The sequence below is a fragment of the Solanum lycopersicum genome, chromosome 4, assembly GCF_036512215.1.
Source record: "Solanum lycopersicum chromosome 4, SLM_r2.1".
In the NCBI taxonomy this organism is placed as follows: domain Eukaryota; kingdom Viridiplantae; phylum Streptophyta; class Magnoliopsida; order Solanales; family Solanaceae; genus Solanum; species Solanum lycopersicum.
In genome coordinates, this window is record NC_090803.1 from 52,316,782 (window position 1) to 52,340,898 (window position 24,117).

Below are 24,117 nucleotides of genomic sequence, written 5' to 3' on the forward strand. Positions count from 1 at the left end.
CAGACAATAAATATGTTGAAGAGAAACATTAGGCCCCATTTTTATTTTACGAAATATAATCAACAAAAATTGATGAAGTTGATTGCCAAGATAGAAATCTAAAGGTCACCTATCTACATGACAAGAAAAGAGCAGAACATGGTTTTGCTTCTTACCAGAAATTGTTCAATTAATGGTTTCAAACTATTAGCATTGAGAGAAGAAAGCAAGAAACTTATCATCAATTATTTTCAAACAAGCTGCATCCACAAATTTTAGGCCCCATATAAACATGGACAACAGGCATTGGCACATGGCTTTGCCTGCGGTGGTTAGTGACAAAAAGTTAGCTCCATTTTGTATAAATAATCCCCCTTCCTGATCCTGTCTCATCATCAAGCACAAGAATTATCAATTTAGCCATCAAAAGTGTCTAAATTTGTCATTCACTTTCTTGTTACCAGTATTCAAAGGAAAAATGGCAATACTCAGCACTAAGAAACTCATCAAGATGGCCAGGAAATGGCAGATGTTTGCAGCCATGCAGAGGAAGAGAATTTCATTTCCAAGAAATGGGAGTGATGTAGAAATTTTCAGTACTTTCTCATCCTCTATAATCGAGAAAGACCATTTTGTAGTATATATAATTGATCAAGCTCGTTTTGTTGTTCCCTTGGCTTACCTTGAAAATGAGGTTATTAGACAGCTTTTGGACATGTCCGAAGAAAAGTTTGGGTTGTCAAGTGGTGGCCCTATTACATTACCTTGTGATTCAGACTTCATGGACTACATCATATAACTAATCAAGAAAGGCATAACTGTTGAAGATCTTGTCAAAGCGTTGCTCCTATCAATTCCTTCCTCTTGTTGTTCGACTTCTTCTTTGTGCCAAGAAAGTGGAAGCCAACAGCTTCTTGTTTGTTGAGTGAAGGTTAACAATTTTGTTTTACATGCTAGCTGAAAAATAGTTTTTTAGACGGTAAAGATTAAAGAGTACAAAATTGTAAAGCAAATCATACACATTGAATATTATTTTTGTGAGAAAATTTACCATATTCAAGACTTCTACTTTTCAGTTTGGTTACAGAAGTCCTAACAATCTAATCTTGGATTGATGTATTTTCTTTTCATAAGCGAAAACTCTAATTCAAGCATGATAAATATATAATTATAAAAAAGTTTTCAAAGGCAAAATGACATACACCTATCACCATTTTTTGATCTGTATTGTTTAATCTATTTTGTCAGAAATTCATTTATTAAGTTGAATCAAAACAATTTGGTAATATGAAAGATGAAAAATCTGTAGGTTACAAAACCAATTAATTATGGGGAGTTAGTTCCTGGATTATTGTAGGAAAGAATATCCAGTGGTTTATTTCCAAGGTTTTCTTGCTATTCTTGAACTTGCACAGCTGAAGCCACCAGCTGAGAGTTGATTTCTTAGATGGTTACTCAACTAATAGTAATTATCTCAGAAAGTCACTTCATTTGTTGCAAACTATCCTTTGAGTAATTTTATGGGGATAAGGCACAAGTACCCCTAGACTATGACCGAAATCCCACAGACACTGCTTCTTAATTAAACTAAAAAAAATTATATAACTTTATATATATATATATATATATATATATATATATATATATATATATATATATACTAGTTTCTGAGTACGTGCAAATCACGTGTGTTTCATGTGAATTTTTATAGATATGTTAGAATGAATATCCTGATTGAAATTGTGTTATAGAAATACTTGGATAAATCAATATACCTTGAATTTCAAGAACACTTCAAATTGCATCACATATAAAACTAAAAAGAGGCATATTCTACAATAAGAGGAGGGGGGGAGGGGGTTTAGAAGAAAACAACAACAAAGAAATAGTGTTAAAAATTTGAAAACTTCCAGTTTCAAAAAAGAAAAATGATAAAGGGCAGTTGATGCTGGAGGACTATGAGATTTCTAGGAACACAAAATCAGTTTCTCACCGTTGTCATTGTCGAGAAATCACTGCAGACACCACACTTCATATGTTCTTCATAATTGTCTTAAAGTCTTCGATTTCTTAACTAAAATAGTGTTCCTATATATTCCATGCCTTTTTAAATGTATATGAAGATGAAATTATTTATTTAAAGACGAAACATAGTTTCTTTCTTTACCTGAAGAAAGTCATTATTCACTTAGAAAAAAGACTTATTACTTTCAATTGCCTTTTCGTTTACCCTATTCATGGTTATTTAACTGTAAGTTTAAATGTTGTCTTTTCAATATCCTAATTATTGTAATTGAAGTGTGAATTTATTTTTCAGGTCATTAAAAATGAAAATATTATGCTTTTATTTTCATATAATGTTATATATATTCAAATAATATTCAAATAAAAGGCAAATTCTTAGCAAAATTTTCCCATTGTTGTGAATAAACATTTGCATCCAAACACTCTTACATGAGAGATGTTGGGCTTTCTACTTTTTAGTAATTCATAAGGAGTTTTCTCTAACAGAGGTCTAGACATGCATCTATTTATAGTATCACTGGCAGTGTTTATTGCTTCTGCCCAGAAATGATTGGTGATTTTACTTGCGATCGTCATGGTTCTAGCTATTTGTTGAAAAATTATGTTCTATCTTTCAACCACACCGTTTTGTTGAGGGGTTCTAGGGGCAGAAAAATTATGATCAACTCTATGGGAGTCACAATAGTGGGCAAACTTTAAATTCTCAAATTCTGTTCCATGGTCGGATCTGATTGCCATTAATTGTTTTCCAAATTTTGTTTGAATTTTTCTCATTAATGAACAAAAAGCAACAAAGGCATCATCTTTTGATGCAAGAAATAGTAATCAGGTGTACCTAGTATAATCATCAACTAAAACAAACATATATCATTTTCCTCCTCTGCTTTGAACCCTCATTGGTCCACACAGGTCCATGTGAAATAGTTCTAAGGAACATGTTGAGCTTATCATCTTTTTTTATTTAAAAGATGATTTTATCTGTTTCCCTAGAGTACATGATTCACACACCTTATCTTCCTTGGATTTTATTTTAGGAAGTCTTATAACTAAGTCCTTAGTGATGAGTTTGTTCAATTGTACTTGGCTAACATGACCCAACCATTTATATCATAACAAGGGATCTTTATCCAACACGCTTAAACATGCCAAATTTTTATCAGAGAGAGATGAGGTATCTACAGTGTAGACATGTTTATCTCTTTTTCCGGTTAATACTACCTTTTGTGTGCTTAGGTAAATTACTTCAACACCAGTGGATCTAAAGAATAGATTGTTTCTTTTGTCACATAATAAAGATATGCCGAGTAGGTTGTGTTTAGTCCTTCCACATAATAGACTCTATCAATTGAGTGTTCATCAGATCTTCCAATCTTACCACGTCCTCTGATTAGACCCTTTTCCACAACCAAAAGCTACCATTCCTCCTTTTCCTTCTTCTAGTGAGAGAAACAATGTTTTATTACATGTCATGTGTCTTGAGCAAGCACTATACAAGTACCAATGTTGCTTGTTTTCTCTCACTTCTTCCTAAAAAAAGAATAATTAGAGGTTAGATTTAGGAACCCAGTTTAACTTGGGTCCTTTGTATTGATCAAAAGGTAAATAATATCTCTATGAGCCCACTTGGGCAGACGGTTTGTTCTAGGAATATACATGTTCCTCTTGAATAGTTCCATAAGTTCCTTTTGTTTTATTTTCTCCAGTAACTATGTATTTAGGACAATATTGTTTAGAGTGACCTGAGTTTTACAAATAGTACAAAACATAGGATTCCTATTTAAGGGTTGTTTATAACCTATTTCGATTTTAATGTTCCTATTATTGTTACCTAGATGGGTTACTAGCATGAAGGATTTTTTCCACTTATTTTCTCTTTCCATATCACTTTTCATCCGATTTAATTCAAAATTTATTCTCCTAGAGTTTTCTTCTTCTAGCTTTAAGTGATTTTTGAGTTTTTCTACCTCAAGTTTTTGATTAGGCAGTTCACCCACTTTTTCTTTACCAAGAACTTTTTGTTTTAGAATCTCATTTCTTAGTTCCATATTGTGTGATTCAAGTTTCTTGATTTTCTCTTGTAGATCAATATACTCAAACTTTAAGCTAGACAAAGAAGCAAGAAATTGGTTCTTCATTTTAACAAGTTCTTGAATTGTGTCTATGGAAGCAATTAATAGGAATGATAGATTTTTCGTAGAGAACTTTTCTAGTTTATTTTATCTTTTAAGTCAAGAAGATTTACCTCAGCTTCTTCAGAGTTTGATTCAGGTTCAGGTTCTGATTCTTCCATCGCCATCAAAGCTATGTCATCATTATCTTCATCATACATATATGAAGGACCTATTTCCCAAGTTGTATACATTGTTTGTTCTTTTTCTTTATTTTTCTTTTTATTAAAGAATTCTTTCTTTTCTTTTTCAACTTTTTCCTTTTGCCATTCTAATTTCCACATTGGGCAGTCCTTGATCTGGTGATCTGTCTTGCTACACTTGAAGCAGTCTCCGCTTTATGGTCTCTAAAGATTTTCTTCTTTCATGGGTGGTGATTTTTTACTAGCGTTTAAGTACTTTGTCAACCTGTTTCGCAGTGGTGTATACTTTGCCCAAGGATATTATTTCATTTACCACAGTGGTGAATCTGGTAATCATGTCTTGAAGAGATTCTCCGGACTTCATCTTGAAGGCTTCATATTCAGAAAAAAGTCTGGCAATTCTGAATTTTCGAACTTGAGTTGTTCCTTCGTGAGGGAAATGTAACGTATCATATATTTGTTTTGAAGAGGTACAACTTGAAATACTGTTAAACTCATCAGGTCCTAGTCCACATACGAGAATACACTTAGCTTTTGCATTCTTTCCTAAGATCTTATAATCAGTTTCATCGTATTTATCTGTGGGTTTAGGTATTTTATTCCCTTCACTATCAGTAATAGTAGGAGTTAGTGGTCCCTTAGTGATTCTAACTCATAGTTCGTAGTATTCATTTTGAATGAAGTCTTCCATCATTGCCTTCCAACATGAGTAGTATTATCCATTAAATAAAGGAGGTATGTTAATGTGCTGTCCTTGACCATGTACGATCCGAGGTGCAGAACTCATATTGATTTTTCTCTTGAGTTATTAGACTCTTGATTAATATAACCCGCTCTGATACCACTTGTTAAAATTCTATCCTTCTGAATTCTTCACAGGAACACGTATAGACAACATGTTTCTGGTTGTACAAGACTTTAACAACAAACTAATTGAACAACACTTCGTATTATTTATAATACTTGTTTTTGTGCACGCGCATTGCGCGTGTTTCCCATTAATAATATTTCATAAAGTTACATGCATATTTAGTTTTGAAAATAAAAGTAGTAAAAATTTGCAACTAAGATTATTTTTGAAGAATTAAAATAAAAAGTTATTCATCCAATTGATTAATCTATTAAAAAAATTATTTTATATATATATATATATATATATATATATATATATATATATATAAACTCCCTCCAAATACACAAATAACATTGCATTTATCTATAGTTGAAGCAATTATATTTACAGTACATTATAAGAATAAATCAATTAATGAAAATTCTAAATTCAGTATTTCAAAGAAATCAATTTCTTCCTTTTCATAGCTCATGAATTTCTGCTAGCACTCCTTACGGAGATAATAATGTTCGATGTAAATTGATATGAAAATTATTTAATTTCAACATGTATCAACTCTACATGTTTCTCTATTTCCCGTTTTCTTTAAGGAAAAATTTAAGTGAAAAGAAAAAACTTAGAAGGAAGGTTAGATGCTCAACTAAAGAAACAAAACTTGAAGGAAATGGAAATCATTTGTTACCTTTATATACTATTTCTTTTATGTTCTTTGAAATTCCTTTTCACATAATACTAATTAACCTACACTAAATACTTAATGAACTATTGAAATTCTACTGATATTGTATTAACAAAGATTGGTTACTAATTTAAAAGTGTTAGAATTTGATAAGTCAAGTTAAAAAAAATAGAAGACAAATTATAGGAATTGTAAAAATTTGGTAAAGTAATACATGATGTGTTAGTTTAAAACAATTAATCATGTAAGACTCTAGGCATTAAAGAACCACTTTTCCACTTTCAAATCCCGTTAAATTTATGTAATTGAAAAATTAAATAATTGAATTTTATTTACTTAAGGTATGCAAAATAATATTTTTATTATAATTATTATAAATAATAATAATTCAATTGTTAGAGGTTAATACATATTAAATATTGTAATTATAGGTTGCATAAAAAGTCGGTTAAGAATACAAATATATATATTAGAAGCTTTCCTAACAAAAACACAATGGGACTATGGGAGCTGCTGTAACAGTATTACGAGCTTGAGCAGACAATTAAGTTGTACCAGCATTAGGAGCTTGAGCAGACAATTGAGCTGCTAGTGGAGGAGGTTGTGGTGGACATGGATCAGTATTATCATCATCAGCAGCTTCTTCATCAAGTTCTTCTACAATAGCTTCTTCTACAACAGAACCTTCATTGTTAGGTTCATTACAATAATTGTTTTCCTAACAATAACACAATAGGACTATGGAACCTGTGTAACAGTATTACAAGCTTGAGCAGACAATTGAGTTGTAAAAGCATTAGAAGCTTAAGCAGACAATTGAGCTGCTGGTGGAGGAGGAGGTGGTGGACGTGGATCAGTATCATCATCATCAGTAGTTTTTTCATCAGCAGCTTCATCAGCTTCTTCTACAGCAGAACCTGAATTGTTAGGTTCATTACAATAATTGTTTTCCTAATAATAACACAATGGGACTATGGGACTTGCTGTAACAGTATTACGAGCTTGAGCATAAATTGAGTTTTAACAACATTAGGAGCTTGAGAAGACAATTGAGCTTCTGGTAGAGGAGGTGGTGGTGAACGTGGATCAGTATCATCATCAACAGCAGCTTTTTCATTAGCAGTAGCTTCTTCATCAGCACCTTCTTTTACAGCAGAACCTGCATTTTTAGGTTCATTACAATAATTATTTTCCTAACAATAACACAATGGGACTATGGAACCTGCTGTAACAGTATTACGAGCTTGAGCAGAAATTGAGTTGTAACAGCATAAAGAGCTTGAGAAGACAATTGAGATGCTGGTGGAGGAGGTGGTAGTGGACATGGATCAGTATCATCAGCAGCAACAGCTTCTTCATCAGCAGCAGCTTCATCAGCTTCTTCTACAATAGCTTCTTCTATAGCAAAACCTGCATTGTTAGGTTCATTACAATAACTGTTTTCCTAACAATAACACAATGGGACAATGTGACTGGCTGTAATAGTATTATGAGCTTGAGCAGACAATTGAGTTTAACACCATTAGGAGCTTGAGCAGACAATTGAGCTGCTGGTGGAGGAGATGGCGGTGGACATGGATTAGTATCATCAGCAGCATCAGCTTCTTCATCAGCAGCTTCATCATCTTCTTCTACAATAGCTTCTTCTACAGCAAAACCTGTATTATCGGGTTCATTACAATAATTGTTTTCCTAACAATAACACAATAAGACTGTGGGACATGCTGTAATAGTATTACGAGCTTGATCAGACAATTGAGTTGTAACAGCATTAGGAGCTTGAGCAGACTATTGAGCTGCTGGTGGAAGAGGTGGTGGTGGACGTGGATCAGTATCATCATCAGCAGCAGGTTCTTCATCAGCAGCTTCTTCTACAATAGCTTCTTCTACAACAGAACCTGCATTGTTAGGTTCATTACAATAATTTTTTTCCTAACAATAACGCAATGGACTATGGGACCTGCTGTAATCTTCTATAACAGTATTCGATCTTGAGCTGCTGGTGGAGGGGGTGGATCAGTATCATCATCAGCAGCAGCTTCTTCATCAGCAGCTTCTTCTACAGCAACAGAACCATTTTTAGGTTCATTACAATGGTTGTTTTCCTAACAATAACAAAATGGACTATGGGACCTAATGTAACCTATAGTATCAGCTGCCGGAGCCTTTGAAACTCCTTATTGAACAGGATTCACCGAAGAACTAGCTCCTTTTCTCCGAGCTTTTCCAGCCCGATGAGCTCTATCAATTTTATCCGGAGGTACATTCGGATTGGAATCCAGATTTTGATTTCTAAATATAAAATCATTATACATTATACATATAAATGAAAACTATAAGAATATTCAAAACTTACGCGAAAATCACACTGGCAAATTCATTCGTTCGTTCAATATCTACTATTTTTGTAGATATGCACACCTTCAAATCTGTTGAGTTAATTTCATGTTTTTTAAGTACTACTTCTTTAACCAAGTCATATCCATAATGATTCACCATCAATTCATATGTACGTGTAACAAAGTAGTTTTTCATTATACAAGGATTATCACAATGCTTTTTATGATCCGCTACTATACTATAAAGACTGCAAACATTCGTGGCTAATCGGCTTCAGGATTTTCCTAGACGTTTGGAACGAAAGGAAGGCAACTTTTTACTTTTTGCTCTCTGTCCAGGAAAATTCTAGAAAGACAAAAGAAAGAAAAAGTCCAATGTACCCCTTTACTCATAAAAAGATCATTTGTATAGTGAATGATATTGCTCTCGGGTTTTGAATTTTTTTATTTCTTTTCTTTTCTCAATTGAATCTTATGTGACATTAATTGATATCATAATTAACTAAATTTTCTGAGATTTATCATTATATACTTTCTCCTTATACATTTATTAATTAGGATCCATTAATTATTTTAGCCTTAATTAGAGAAACAGTTAAGCATGACAAATTACAATTACAATATGAAACGGTATCTTTCTCTTCTTAAACGTTAATTTATTAGAATTCATAAATTATTATTGCCTTAATTAGAAGAAACAGTTAAGGACTGAAAATTATATGTTGCATTTAATTAATTAAAATTCATTTCAACAGAAATATAGGAGGAAACTCCAAAAAAAAACTGCGACAAATAGGTTTGCTAATCATTGAGGTACGCACATCAGTGGACCGAAATTCTTACTTTATATAAATATATGGAAAATAACTTAATTACACAACTATAAGTTTTATATTCTCTAATTTTCCCTTCTTTTTTTAAATATTACATAATTCCCTTTTTTTAATTTTAGTTTAAGTGTATAGATACATAACATTCTCTCTCCTATAATACACAATTACCCATTTTAATGCCTATTTTTTCTCCATTAAAATACTCAACCTTTTAAATCAGTTTTTGGATTTTGAATTTTCTCCATTAAAACACTCAGCCTTTTAAATCAGTTTTTGGATTTTGAATTATTAATTTTAATTAATTTTAAGTAAAACACCCAATTTTGAAATTTTAAATTTCAAATTTTAAAAAATTTAAAATTTCAAAAATCTGGACAATTTCTCTCTCGTTCAGTTCTTACTCCATCACGTTTTGAGTTATTCTCACCCGTTCAGTTCTTAGTCGAAGCATTGATACATGAATTAGATGTGTATCATATGATTTCCTATGTATCAAGAGCTTTTGAAAATTGTTATCATGTATCAGTCAATAAGTTTAATATCTGCCCCATCAAATGTGGTTGCTGATACATATCGACTCGGTGTGTTATAGTGTTTAGACGATGCATTGATACATGAATTTTATGTGTATCATATGATTTTCTATGTGTCACGAGTTTTTGAAAATTGTTATCATGTATCAGTCAATAAGTTTAATAACTGGATGTTCATAAAAATGTCTTCAAACTAGATGATATAATTTTGAATTTTAAAAATTTGAAATTGTTATCATATTACGTGTTGAATTAATGCTTATTAATAAACTGTTACCGTAATTTAAGATGATTTAGATAACAAATTTAAATGTTCCATTTTTTCTCCCTTTTAATCTTAACAGTTTTAAGTTACTGTGTATCATTTACCATGTATCGCAACATACTATGTATCACACCACAACAATTATAAAAGATAATTAGTAAATACTAAATTTGTCGGGACAAAATGTAAGGTAGGGAGCAGGATCGATGAAGTCCAAATTGGATATGATAGAAACTATGTACTAGAAAGCCATAAGAAAATGAAATCAGTGGCAATAGTTTATGACAAGAAATCAGGAAGATTAATGAATATCCAAGCGACTGCGCCTAGTGCATTTCACTGCAAATTGGATCATAGATGTAAAAGGGAAAGGTGGATTTGTGTATCAGCCTCGTTCAACATTGTCTTTGGAGACTCAAGGGTATCCTGACGTTGTAAATCATCCCAAGTTCCCTTCCACAATTGTGAATCCAAGAATAATTATTTTCCTAATAATAACACATGGGACTATGGGACCTACTGTAACAGTATTACGAGCTTGAGCAGACAATTGAGTTGTAACAGCATTAGAAGCTTGAGCAGACAATTGGGCTGCTGATGGAGGAGGTGGTGGTGGATGTGCATCAGTATTATTATCATCATCAGCTTCTTCTACAATAGCTTCCTTTACAGCAAAACCTGCATTGTTAGGTTCATTACAATAATTGTTTTCCTAACAATAACACAATAGGACTATGGGACCTGCTGTAATAGTATTACGAGCTTGAGCAGATAATTGAGTTGTAACAGCATTAGGAGCTTGAGTAGACAATTAAGCTGCTGGTGGAGGAGGTGGTGGTGGACATGGATCAGTATTATCATCAGCAGCAGCTTCTTCATCAGGTTCTTCTACAATAGTTTCTTCTACAACAGAACCTGCATTGTTAGGTTCATTACAATAATTGTTTTCCTAACAATAACACAATGGGACTATGGAACCTATGTAACAATATTACAAGCTTGAGCAGACAATTGAGTTGTAACAACATTAGGAGCTTAAGCATACAATTGAGCTGCTGGTGGAGGAGGTGGTGGTGGACGTTGATCAGTATCATCATCAGCAGCAGCTTCTTCATCAGCAGCTTCATCAGCTTTTTCTACAGCAGAACCTGCATTGTTAGGTTCATTACAATAATTGTTTTCGTAATAATAACACAATGGGACTATGGGACTTGCAGTAACAGTTTTACGATCTTGAGCATAAATTGAGTTGTAACAGCATTAGGAGCTTGAGCAGAAAATTGAGCTTTTGGTGGAGGAGGTGGTGGTGACCGTGGATCAGTATCATCAGCAGCAGCAGCTTTTTCATCAGCAGCAACTTCTTCATCAGCACTTCTTTTACAGCAGAACCTGCATTGTTAGGTTCATTACAATAATTGTTTTTCTAACAATAACACAATGGGACTATGGAACCTGCTGTAACAGTATTACGAGCTTGAGCAGAAATTGAGTTGTAACAGCATTAAGAGCTTGAGAAGACAATTGAGATGCTGGTGGAGGAGGTGGTAGTGGACATGGTTCAGTATCATCATCAGCAGCAACTTCTTCATCAACAGCTTCATCAGCTTCTTCTACAATAGCTTTTTCTATTGCAAAACCTGCATTGTTAGGTTCATTACAATAATTGTTTTCCTAACAATAACATAATGGGACTATGTGACCGGCTGTAATAGTATTACAACCTTGAGCAGACAATTTAGTTTAACACCATTAGGAACTTGAGCAGACAATTGAGCTGCTGGTGGAGGATTTGGTGGTGGACATAGATCAGTATCATCAACTGCATCAGCTTCTTCATCAGCAGCTTCATCAGCTTCTTCTACAATAGCTTCTTTTACAGCAAAACCTGCATTGTTAGGTTCATTACAATAATTGTTTTCCTAACAATAACACAAAGGAACTGTGGGACATGCTGTAACAGTATTACGAGCTTTATCAGACAATTGAGTTGTAACTGCATTAGGAGCTTGAGCAGACTATTGAACTGCTGGTGGAGGAGGTGGTGGACATGGATCAGTATCATCAGCAGCAGCAACTTCTTCATTAGTAGCTTCATCAGCTTTTTCTACAATAGCTTCTTATACAAAAAAACCTGCATGATAGGTTCATTACAATTATTGTTTTTCTAACAATAACACAATAGGACTATGGGACCTGTTGTAATAGTATTACGAGCTTGAGCAGACACTTGAACTGTAACGACATTAGGATCTTAAGCAGACAATTGAGCTGCTGGTGGAGGAGATGGTGGTGGACATGGATCAGTATCATCAGCAGCATTAGCTTCTTCATCAGCAGCTTCATCAGCTTCCTCTGCAATAACTTCTTCTATAGCAGAACCTGCATTGTTAGGTTCATTACAATAATTGTTTTCCTAACAATAACACAATGGGACTGTGGCACCTGCTGTAACAGTATTACGAGCTTGATTAGACAATTGAGTTGTAACAGCATTAGGAGCTTAGGCAGAATATTGAGTTGCTGGTGCAGAAGGTGGTGGTGGATGTGGATCAGTATCATCATCAGCAGCAGGTTCTTCATCCGCTTCTTTATCAGCAACTTCTTCTACAATAGCTTCTTCTACAGCAGATCCTGCATTGATAGGTTCATTACAATAATTATTTTCCTAATTATAACACAATGGATGGGACCTGCTGTAGTCTGCTATAACAGTATTCGAGCTTGTGCTGCTGGTGGAGTGGATCAGTATCATCATCAGCAGCAACTTTTTCATTAGCAGCAACTTCTTCATCAGCACTTCTTTTACAGCAGAACCTGCATTGTTAGGTTCATTACAATAATTGTTTTCCTAACAATAACACAATGGGACTATGGAACCTGCTGTAACAGTATTACGTGCTTGAGCAGAAATTGAGTTGTAACAGCATTAAGAGCTTGAGAAGACAATTGAGATGCTGGTGGAGGAGGTGGTAGTGGACATGGTTCAGTATCATCAGCAGCAGCAACTTCTTCATCAACAGCTTCATCAGCTTCTTCTACAATAGCTTATTCTATAGCAAAACCTGCATTGTTAGGTTCATTACAATAATTGTTTTCCTAACAATAACACAATGGGACTATGTGACCGGCTGTAAAAGTATTACGAGCTTGAGCAGACAATTTAGTTTAACAGCATTAGGAACTTGAGCAGACAATTGAGCTGCTGGTGGAGGAGTTGGTGGTGGACATGGATTAGTATCATCAACTGCATCAGCTTCTTCATCAGTAGCTTCATCAGCTTCTTCTACAATAGCTTCTTTTACAGCAAAACCTGCATTGTTAGGTTCATTACAATAATTGTTTTCCTAACAATAACACAAAGGGACTGTGGGACATGCTGTAACAGTATTACGAGCTTTATCACACAATTGAGTTGTAACTGCATTATGAGCTTGAGAAGACTATTGAACTGCTGGTGGAGGAGGTGGTGGACGTGGATCAGTATCTTCAGCAGCAGCAACTTCTTCATCAGTAGCTTCATCAGCTTTTTCTACAATAGCTTCTTATACAAAAAAAACCTGCATGATAGGTTCATTACAATTATTGTTTTCCTAACAATAACACAATAGGACTATGGGACCTGTTGTAATAGTATTACGAGCTTGAGCAGACACTTGAGCTGTAACGACATTAGGAGCTTAAGCAGACAATTGAGCTGCTGGTGGAGGAGGTGGTGGTGGACATGGATTAGTATCATCAGCAATATTAGCTTCTTCATCAGCAGCTTCATCAGCTTCTTCTGCAATAACTTCTTCTATAGCAGAACCTGCATTGTTAGGTTCATTACAATAATTGTTTTCCTAACAATAACACAATGGGACTGTGGGACCTACTGTAACAGTATTACGAGCTTGATTAGACAATTGAGTTGTAACAGCATTAGGAGCTTAGGCAAAATATTGAGCTGCTGGTGCAGGAGGTGGTGGTGGATGTGGATCAGTATCATCATCAGCAGTAGGTTCTTCATCCGCTTCTTTATCAGCAGCTTCTTCTACAATAGCTTCTTCTACAGCAAAACCTGCATGGATAGGTTCATTACAATAATTGTTTTCCTAACAATAACACAATGGATGGGACCTGCTGTAGTCTGCTATAACAGTATTCGAGCTTGTGCTGCTGGTGGAGGGGATGGATCATTATCATTAGCAACAGTAGCTTCTTCATCAGCAGCTTCTTCTACAGCAACAGAACCATTTTTAGGTTCATTACAATGGTTGTTTTCTTAACAATAATAAAATGGACTATGGGACCTAATGTAACCTACAGTATCAGCTGCCGGAGCCTTTGAAACTCCTTCTTGAACAGGATTCACCGAAGAACAATCTCCTTTTCTCCGAGCTTTTCCAGCATGATAAGCTCTATCAATCTTATCCGGAGGTACATTCGAATCGGAATCCAGATTTGGATTTCTAAATATAAAATCATTATACATTATACATAAAAATGAAAACTATAAGAATATTCAAAACTTACGCGAAAATCACACTGGCAAATTCATTCATTCGTTCAATATCTACTATTTTTGTAGATATGCACACCTTCAAATCCGTTGAGTTGATTTCATGTTTTTTAAGTACTACTTCTTTCACCAAGTCATATCCCTAATGATTTACCATCAGCTCATATGTACGTGTAACAAAGTAGTTTTTCATTATACAAGGATTATCACAATGCTTTTTATGATCCGCTACTGTACTACAAAGACTGCAAACATTCGTTGCTAATCGGCTTTAGGATTTTCCTTGACGTTTGGGACGAAAGGAAGGCAACCTTTTACTTTTTGCTCTCTGTCCAGGAAAATTCTAGAAAGACAAAAGAAAGAAAAAGTCCAATGTACCCCATTAGTCATAAAAAGATAATTTGTATAGTGAATGATATTGCTCTCGGGTTTAGAATTTTTTTAATAAAAATTCTTTTCTTTTCTCAATTGAATCTTATGTGACATTAATTGATATCATAATTAACTAAGTTTTCTGAGATTTATCATTATATACTTTCTCCTTACACATTTATTAATTAGGATCCATTAATTATTTTAGCCTTAATTAGAGAAACAGTTAAGCATGACAAATTACAATTACAATATGAAACGGTATCTTTCTCTTCTTAATCATTAATTTATTAGAATTCATAAATTATTATTGCCTTAATTAGAATAAACGGTTAAGTACTGGAAATTGCATATTGCATTTAATTAATTAAAATTCATTTCAACAGAAATATAGGGGGAAACTCCAAAAAAAAACTGCGACAAATAGGTTTGCTAATCATTGAGGTACGCACATCATAGGGCCGAAATTCTTACTTTATATAAATATATGGAAAAATAACTTAAATACACAACTATAAGTTTTATATTCTCTGATTTTCCCTTCTTTTTTAAAATATTACATAATTCCCTTTTTTTTAATTTTAGTATAAAGTGTATAGATACATAACATTCTCTCTCCTATAATACACAATTACTCATTTTAATGCCTATTTTTTCTCCATTAAAACACTGAACCTTTTAAATCAGTTTTTGGATTTTGAATTTTCTCCATTAAAACACTCAACCTTTTAAATCAGTTTTTGGATTTTGAATTATTAATTAACTAAAACACCAAATTTTGAAATTTTGAATTTCAAATTTTAAAAAATTTGAAATTTCAAAAATCTGGACAATTTCTCTCTCGTTCAGTTCTTAGTCCATCACGTTTTTAGTTATTCTCTCCCGTTAAGTTCTTAGTCGATGCATTGATACATGCTTTAGATGTGTATGATATGATTTCCTATGTATCAAGAGCTTTAGAAAATTGTTATCATGTTTCAGTCAATAAGTTTAATATCTGCCCATCAAATGTGCTTGCTGATACATATCGACTCAGTGTGTTATAGTGTTTAGACGATGCATTGATACCTGAATTTGATGTGTATCATATGATTTTCTATGTATCACGAGTTTTTAAAAATTGTTATCATGTATCAATCAATAAGTTTAATAACTGGATGTTCATAAAAATGTCTTCAAACTAGATGATATAATCTTGAATTTTCAAAATTTGAAATTGTTATCATATTACGTGCTGAATTAATGCTTATTAATGAACTGTTACCGTAATTTAAGATGATTTAGATAACAAATTGAAATGATTAATTTTTTTCTCCCTTTCAATCTTAACAATTTTAAGTTACTGTGTATCATCTACCATGTATCGCAACATACTATGTATCATGCCACAACAATTATAAAAGATTATTAGTAAATACTAAATTTGTCGGGACAAAATGTAAGGTAGGGAGCAGGATCGATGAAGTCCAAATTGGATATGATAGAAACTATGTACTAGACAGCAATAAGAAAATGAAACCAGTGGCAATAGTTTATGACAAGAAATCAGGAAGAGTAATGAATATCCAAGCGACTGCGCCTTGTGCATTTCACTGTAAATTGGATCATAGATGTAAAAGAGAAAGGTGGATTTGTGTATCAGCCTCGTTCAGCATTGTCTTTGGAAACTCAAGGGTATCCTGACGCTGTAAATCATCCAAAGTTCCTTTCCACAATTGTGAATCCAGGAATAACTATTTTCCTAATAATAACACATGGGACTATGGGACCTGCTGTAACAGTATTACGAGATTGAGCAGACAATTGAGTTGTAACAACATTAGAAACTTGAGCAGACAATTGGGCTGCTGATGGAGGAGGTGGTGGTGGATGTGCATCAGTATTATCATCATCATCAGCTTCTTCTACAATAGCTTCCTTTACAGCAAAACATGCATTGTTAGGTTCATTACAATAATTATTTTCCTAACAATAACACAATGGGACTATGGGACCTGTTATAATAGTATTACGAGCTTGAGCAGATAATTGAGTTGTAAAAGCATTAGGAGCTTGAGCAGACAATTGAGCTGCTGGTAGAGGAGGTGGTGGTAGACTTGGATCAGTATTATTATCATCAGCAGCTTCTTCATCAGGTTCTTCTACAATAGTTTCTTATACAACAAAACCTTCATTGTTAGGTTCTTTACAATAATTGTTTTCCTAACAATAACACAATGGGACTATCGAACCTGTGTAACAGTATTACAAGCTTGAGCAGACAATTGAGTTGTAACAGCATTAGGAGCTTAAGCAGACAATTGAGCTATTGGTGGAGGAGGTGGTGGTGGACTAGGATCGGTATCATCATCATCAGAAGCTTCATCAGCTTTTTCTACAGCAGAACCTGCATTTTAGGTTCATTACAATAATTTTTTTTCCTAATAATATCACAATGAGACCGTGGGACTTGCTGTAATAATATTACGAGCTTGAGCTTAAATTTAGTTGTAACAGCATTAGGAGCTTGAGCAAACAATTGAGCTTCTGTTGCAGGAGGTGGTGGTGAAGGTGGATCAATATCATCATCAGCAGCAACTTTTTCATCAGCAGCAGCTTCTTCATCAGCACCTTCTTTTACAGCAGAACCTACATTGTTAGGTTCATTACAATAATTGTTTTCCTAACAATAATACAATGGGACTATGGAACTTGCTGTAACAGTATTACGAGCTTGAGCAGAAATTGAGTTGTAACAGCATTAAGAGCTTGAGAAGACAATTGAGATGCTGGTGGAGTAGGTGGTGGTGGACATGGATTTGTATCATCATCAGTAGCAGCTTCTTCATTAGCAGCTTTATCAGCTTCTTCTACAATAGCTTCTTCTATAGCAAAACCTGCATTGTTAGGTTCATTACAATAATTGTTTTCCTAACAATAACACAATGGGACTATGTGACCGGCTGTAATAGTATTACGAGCTTGAGAAAACAATTGAGTTTAACACCATTAGGAGCTTGAGAAGACAATTAAGTTGCTGGTGGAGGAGGTGGTGGTGGACATGGATCAGTATCATCAGCAGCCTCAACTTCTTTATCAGCAGCTTCATCAGCTTCTTCTACAATAGCTTCTTCTACAGCAAAACCTGCATTGTTAGGTTCATTACAATAATTGTTTTCCTAACAATAACACAAAGGGACTGTGGGACATGCTGTAACAGTATTACAAGCTTGATCAGACAATTGAGTTGTAACTGCATTAGGAGCTTTAGCAGACTATTGAACTGCTGGTGGAGGAGGTGGTGGACGTGGATCAGTATCATCAGCAGCAGCAGCTTCTTCATCAGTAGTTTCATCAGCTTCTTCTACAATAGCTTATTCTACAGCAAAACCTGCATTGTTAGGTTCATTAAAATAATTGTTTTCCTAACAATAACACAATAGGACTATGGGACCTACTGTAATAGTATTACGAGCTTGAGCAGACAATTGGGCTGTAACGACATTAGGAGCTTGAGCGAACAATTGAGCTGCTGGTGGAGGAGGTGGTGGTGGACATGGATCAGTATCATCAGCACCATCAGCAGCTTCATCAGCTTCTTCTACAATATCTTCTTCTATAGCAAAACCTGCATTATTAGGTTCATTACAATAAGTGTTTTCCAAACAATAACACAATGGGACTGTGGGACCTGCTGTAACATTATTACGAGCTTGATTAGACAATTGAGTTGTAACAGCATTAGGAGCTTGAGCAGACTATTGAGCTGCTAGTGGAGGAGGTGGTGGTGGACGTGGATCAGTATCATCATCATCAGCAGGTTCTTCATCAGCTTCTTTATCAGCAGCTTCTTCTACAATAGCTTCTTCTACAGCAGATCCTGCATTGTTAGGTTCATTACAATAATTGTTTTCCTAACAAAAACACAATGGACTATGGGACCTGCTGTAATCTTCTATAACAGTATTCGAACTTGAGCTGCTGGTGGAGGAGGTGGATCAGTATCATCAGCAGCTTCTTCTACAGCAACAGAACCATTTTTAGGTTCATTAGAATGGCTATTTTCCTAACAATAACAAAATGGAATATGGGACCCAATGTAACCTACAGTATCAGTTGCCGGAGCCTTTGAAACTCCTTCTTGAACAAGATTCACCGAAGAACTAGCTGCTTTTCTCCGAGCTTTTCCAGCCCCATGAGATCTATCAATCTTATCCGGAGGTACATTCGGATCGGAATCTAGATTTGGATTTCTAAATATAAAATCATGATACATTATACATAAAAATGAAAACTATAAGAATATTCAAAACTTACGCGAAAATCACACTGACAAGTTCATTCATTTGTTCAATATCTACTATTTTTGTAGATATGCAAACCTTCAAATCCATTGAGTTAATTTCATGTTTTTTAAGTACTACTTCTTTCACCAAGTCATATCCATAATGATTCACCATCAACCCATATGTACGTGTAACAAAGTAGTTTTTCATTATACAAGGATTATCACAATGCTTTTTATGATCCGCTATTGTACTACAAAGACTGCAAACATTCGTTGCTAATCGGCTTTAGGATTTTCCTAGACGTTTGGGACGAAAGGAAGGCAACTTTTTACTTTTTGCTCTCTGTCCAGGAAAATTCTAGAAAGACAAAAGAAAGAAAAATTCCAATGTATCCCTTTAGTCATAAAAAGATAATTTGTATAGTGAATGATACTGCTCTCGGGTTTAGAATTTTTTTAATAAAAATTCTTTTCTTTTCTTAATTGAATCTTATGTGACATTAATTGATATCATAATCAACTAAATTTCTGAGATTTATCATTATATACTTTCTCCTTATACATTTATTAATTAGGATCCATTAATTATTTTAGCCTTAATTAGAGAAAAGTTAAGCATGACAAATTACAATTACAATATGAAACAGTATCTTTCTCTTCTTAAACGTTAATTTATTAGAATTCATAAATTATTATTGCCTTAATTAGAAGAAACGGTTAAGGACGGGAAATTGCATGTTACATTTAATTAATTAAAATTCATTTCAACAGAAATATAGGGGGAAACTCCAAAAAAAAAAACTGCGACAAATAGGTTTGCTAATCATTGAGGTACGCATATCAGTGGGTCGAAATTCTTACTTTATATAAATATATGGAAAAATAACTTAAATACACAACTATAAGTTTTATATTCTCTAATTTTCCCTTCTTTTTTAAAATATTACATAATTCCCTTTTTTTTTTAATTTTAGTATAAGTGTATAGATACATAACATTCTCTCTCCTATAATACACAATTACCCATTTTAATGCCTATTTTTTCTCCATTAAAACACTCAACCTTTAAAATCAGTTTTTTGATTTTGAATTTTCTCCATTAAAACACTCAACCTCTTAAATCAGTTTTTGGATTTTGAATTATTAATTTTAATTAAAACAACCAATTTTGAAATTTTGAATTTCAAATTTTAATTTCAAAAATCTGGACAATTTCTCTCTCGTTCAGTTCTTACTCCATCACGTTTTGAGTTATTCTCTCCCGTTCAGTTCTTAGTCGATGCATTGATATATGATTTAGATGTGTATCATATGATTTCCTATGTATCAAGAGCTTTTGAAAATTGTTATCATGTATCAGTCAATAAGTTTAATATCTGCCCCATCAAATGTGCTTGCTGATACATATCGACTCAGTGTGTTATAGTGTTTAGACGATGCATTGATACATGAATTTGATGTGTATCATATGATTTTCTATGTATCACGAGTTTTTGAAAATTGTTATCATGTATCAGTCAATAAGTTTAATAACTGGATGTTCATAAAAATGTCTTCAAACTAGATGATATAATCTTGAATTTTCAAAATTTGAAATTGTTATCGTATTACGTGTTAAATTAATGCTTATTAATGAACTGTTACCGTAATTTAAGATGATTTAGATAACAAATTTAAATGTTCCATTTTTTCTCCCTTTTAATCTTAACAGTTTTAAGTTACTGTGTATCATTTACCATGAATCGCAACATACTATGTATCAAGCCATAACAATTATAAAAGATTATTAGTAAATACTAAATTTGTCGGGACAAAATGTAAGGTAGGGAGCAGGATCGATGAAGTCCAAATTGGATATGATAGAAACTATGTACTAGAAAGCAATAAGAAAATGAAATCAGTGGCAATAGTTTATGACAAGAAATCAGGAAGAGTAATGAATATCCAAGCGATTGCGCCTTGTGCATTTCACTGCAAATTGGATCATAGATGTAAAAGGGAAAGGTGGATTTGTGTATCAGCCTCGTTCAGCATTGTCTTTGGAGACTCAAGGGTATCCTGACGCTGTAAATCATCCAAAGTTCCCTTCCACAATTGTGAATCCAGGAATAATTATTTTCCTAACAATAACACATGGGACTATGGGACCTGCTGTAACAGTATTACGAGCTTGAGCAGACAATTGAGTTGTAACAGCATTAGAAGCTTGAGCAGACAATTGGGCTGCTGATGGAGGCGGTGGTGGTGGATGTGCATCAGTATTATTATGATCATCAGCTTCTTCTACAATAGCTTCCTTTACAGCAAAACCTGCATTGTTAGGTTCATTACAATAATTGTTTTCCTAACAATAACACAATTGGACTATGGGACCTGCTGTAACAGTATTACGAGCTTGAGCAGATAATTGAGTTGTGACAGCATTAGGAGCTTGAGCAGACAATTGAGCTGCTGGTGGAGGAGGTGGTGGTGGACATGGATCAATATTATCATCATCACCAGCTTCTTCACCAGGTTCTTCTACAACAGAACCTGCATTGTTAGATTTATTACAATAATTTTTTTCCTAACAATAACACAATGGGACTATGGAACCTAAGTAACAGTATTACAAACTTGAGCAGACAATTGAGTTGTAACAGCATTAGGAGCTTAAGCAGACAATTGAGCTGCTGGTGGAGGAGTTGGTGGTGGACGTGGATTGGTATCATCATCATCAGCAACTTCTTCATCAGCAGCTTCATCAGCTTTTTCTACAGGAGAACCTGCATTGTTAGGTTCATTACAATAATTGTTTTCCTAATAATAACGCAATGGGACTATGGGACTCGCAGTGGCAGTATTACGAGCTTGAGCATAAATTGAGTTGTAACAGCATTAGGAGCTTGAGCAAACAATTGAGCTTCTAGTGGAGGAGGTGGTGGTGAACGTGGATCAATATCATCATCAGCAGCAACTTTTTCTTCAGCAGCATCTTCTTCATCAGCACCTTCTTTTACAGCAGAACCTGCATTGTTAGGTTCATTACAATAATTGTTTTCTTAACAATAACACAATGGGACTATGGAACCTGCTGTAACATTATTACGAGCTTGAGCAGAAATTGAGTTGTAACAGCATTAAGAGTTTGAGAAGACAATTGAGATGCTGGTGGAGGAGGTGGTGGTGGACATGGATAAGTATCATCATTAGCAGCAGCTTCTTCATCAGCATCTTCATCAGCTTGTTCTACAGTAGCTTCTTCTATAGTAAAACCTGCATTGTTAGGTTCATTACAATAATTGTTTTCCTAACAATAACACAATGGGACTATGTGACTGGCTGTAATAGTATCACGAGCTTGAGCCGACAATTGAGTTTAACACCATTAGGAGCTTGAGCAGGACATTGAGTTGCTAGTGGAGGAGGTGGTGGTGGACATGGATCGGTATCATCATCAGCAGCAACTTCTTCATTAGCAGCTTCTTCTACAATAGCTTCTTCTATAGCAAAACCTGCATTGTTAGGTTCATTACAATAATTGTTTTCCTAACAATAACATAATGGGACTATGTGACCGCCTGTAATAGTATTACGAGCTTGAGCATAAATTGAGTTGTAACATCATTAGGAGCTTGAGCAAACAATTGAGCTGCTAGTGGAGGAGGTGGTGGTGGACATGGATCAGTATCATCAGCACCATCAGCTTCTTCATCAGCAGCTTCATCAGCTTCTTCTACAATAGCTTCTTCTATACCAAAACCTGCATTGTTAGGTTCATTACAATAATTTTTTTCCTAACAATAACATAATGGGACTGTGGGACATGCTGTAACAGTATTACGAGCTTGATCAGAAAATTGAGTTGTAACAGCATTAGGAGCTTAAGAAGACTATTGAGCTGCTGGTGGAGGAGGTGGTGGTGGACGTGGATCAGTATCATCATCAGCAGCAGGTTCTTCATCAGCATCTTCTTCTACAGCAGAACCTGCATTGTTAGGTTCATTACAATAATTGTTTTCCTAACAATAACACAATGGACTATGGGACCTGCTGTAATCTGCTATAACAGTATTCGAGCTTGAGCTGCTGGTGGAGGGGGTGGATCAGTATCATCAGCAGCAGCAGCTTCTTCATCAGCAGCTTCTTCTACAGCAACAGAACCATTTTTAGGTTCATTAGAATGGTTGTTTTCCTAACAATAACAAAATGGACTATGGGACCTAATGTAACCTACAGTATCAACTGCCAGAGCCTTTGAAACTCCTTCTTGAACAGGATTCACCGAAGAACTAGCTCCTTTTCTCTGAGCTTTTCCAGCCCGATGAGCTCTATCAATCTTATCCAGAGGTACATTCGGATCGGAATCTAGATTTGGATTTCTAAATATAAAATCATGATACATTATACATAAAAATGAAAACTATAAGAATATTCAAAACTTACGCGAAAATCACACTGGCAAATTCATTCATTCGTTCAATATCTACTATTTTTGTAGATATGCACACCTTCAAATCCGTTGAGTTAATTTCATGTTTTTTAAGTACTACTTCTTTCACCAAGTCATATCCATAATGATTCACCATCAACCCATATGTACGTGTAACAAAGTAGTTTTTCATTTTACAAGGATTATCACAATGCTTTTTATGATCCGCTACTGTACTACAAAGACTGCAAACATTCGTTGCTAATCGGCATCAGGATTTTCCTAGACGTTTGGGACGAAATGAAGGCAACTTTTTACTTTTTTCTCTCTGTCCAATGTACCCCTTTAGTCATAAAAAGATAATTTGTATAGTGAATGATATTGCTCTCGGGTTTAGAATTTTTTTAATAAAAATTCTTTTCTTTTCTCAATTGAATCTTATGTGACATTAATTGATTTCATAATTAACTAAATTTTCTGAGATTTATCATCATATAATTTCTCCTTATACATTTATTAATTAGGATCCATTAATTATTTTAGCCTTAATTAGAGAAACAGTTAAGCATGACAAATTACAATTATAATATGAAACGGTATCTTTCTCTTCTTAAACGTTAATTTATTAGAATTCATAAATTATTATTGCCTTAATTAGAAGAAACGGTTAAGGACTGGAAATTTCATGTTGCATTTAATTAATTAAAATTCATTTCAACAGAAATATAGGGGGAAACTCCAAAAAAAACTGC

General features: G+C 34.2%; 4 protein-coding genes across 4 annotated transcripts; 1 reads left to right on the forward strand and 3 right to left on the reverse strand.

Moving 5' to 3' along the window:
* The first annotated feature begins 271 nt into the window (after positions 1 to 271).
* Positions 272 to 778, forward strand: LOC101268756 (auxin-responsive protein SAUR68-like). The gene is made up of 2 exons (XM_069296787.1): positions 272 to 338; positions 444 to 778. Exons 1-2 carry the CDS (start codon positions 272 to 274, stop codon positions 776 to 778), a joined length of 402 nt encoding a protein of 133 aa, XP_069152888.1.
* Positions 779 to 6,391: 5,613 nt separating this feature from the next.
* Positions 6,392 to 12,061, reverse strand: LOC104647050 (uncharacterized). The gene is made up of 15 exons (XM_069296789.1): positions 12,043 to 12,061; positions 11,842 to 11,930; positions 11,550 to 11,736; positions 11,280 to 11,454; positions 11,047 to 11,206; positions 10,863 to 10,953; positions 10,638 to 10,732; positions 10,338 to 10,529; positions 7,848 to 7,952; positions 7,648 to 7,779; positions 7,353 to 7,539; positions 7,088 to 7,257; positions 6,846 to 7,040; positions 6,673 to 6,798; positions 6,392 to 6,565 (listed from the first exon to the last, which is right to left on the reverse strand). Exons 1-15 carry the CDS (start codon positions 12,059 to 12,061, stop codon positions 6,392 to 6,394), a joined length of 2,097 nt encoding a protein of 698 aa, XP_069152890.1.
* A 7-nt stretch (positions 12,062 to 12,068) lies between these two features.
* On the reverse strand, positions 12,069 to 13,487 carry LOC138348172 (uncharacterized). Its single transcript, XM_069296790.1, has 7 exons — positions 13,469 to 13,487; positions 13,267 to 13,355; positions 12,975 to 13,161; positions 12,717 to 12,861; positions 12,522 to 12,631; positions 12,339 to 12,448; positions 12,069 to 12,230 (listed from the first exon to the last, which is right to left on the reverse strand). Exons 1-7 carry the CDS (start codon positions 13,485 to 13,487, stop codon positions 12,069 to 12,071), a joined length of 822 nt encoding a protein of 273 aa, XP_069152891.1.
* Positions 13,488 to 16,379: 2,892 nt separating this feature from the next.
* On the reverse strand, positions 16,380 to 18,369 carry LOC138348173 (uncharacterized). Its single transcript, XM_069296791.1, has 10 exons — positions 18,342 to 18,369; positions 18,139 to 18,294; positions 17,951 to 18,030; positions 17,705 to 17,845; positions 17,397 to 17,597; positions 17,121 to 17,349; positions 16,986 to 17,073; positions 16,911 to 16,918; positions 16,704 to 16,828; positions 16,380 to 16,604 (listed from the first exon to the last, which is right to left on the reverse strand). The coding sequence occupies exons 1-10, from the start codon at positions 18,367 to 18,369 to the stop codon at positions 16,380 to 16,382; spliced, it is 1,281 nt and encodes a 426-aa protein (XP_069152892.1).
* Between the last annotated feature and the right edge of the window lie 5,748 nt (positions 18,370 to 24,117).

Coding starts and splice junctions, on each gene's coding strand:
- LOC104647050 (XM_069296789.1), bottom strand. Junction 11,737..11,841: donor CACCACCTCCTCCACCAGCA/GTTCAATAGTCT, acceptor TGTTATTGTTAG/GAAAACAATTATTGTAATGA. Junction 10,954..11,046: donor CTCAATTTATGCTCAAGATC/GTAAAACTGTTA, acceptor GTTCTGCTGTAG/AAAAAGCTGATGAAGCTGCT.
- LOC138348173 (XM_069296791.1), bottom strand. CDS start 18,369: ATGTTACAGCAGGTCCCACAGTCCCATT. Junction 17,846..17,950: donor CACCACCTCCTCCACCAGCA/GTTCAATAGTCT, acceptor TGTTATTGTTAG/GAAAACAATTATTGTAATGA. Junction 17,074..17,120: donor GCAAGTCCCACGGTCTCATT/GTGATATTATTA, acceptor CCTAAAATGCAG/GTTCTGCTGTAGAAAAAGCT.
- LOC101268756 (XM_069296787.1), top strand. CDS start 272: ATGGACAACAGGCATTGGCACATGGCTTTGCCTGCGGTGGTTAGTGAC. Junction 339..443: donor CAAAAAGTTAGCTCCATTTT/GTATAAATAATC, acceptor TCTTGTTACCAG/TATTCAAAGGAAAAATGGCA.
- LOC138348172 (XM_069296790.1), bottom strand. Junction 12,449..12,521: donor CAAGCTCGAATACTGTTATA/GCAGACTACAGC, acceptor CTATCAATGCAG/GATCTGCTGTAGAAGAAGCT. Junction 12,231..12,338: donor CACCACCACCTTCTGCACCA/GCAACTCAATAT, acceptor TGTTATTGTTAG/GAAAACAATTATTGTAATGA.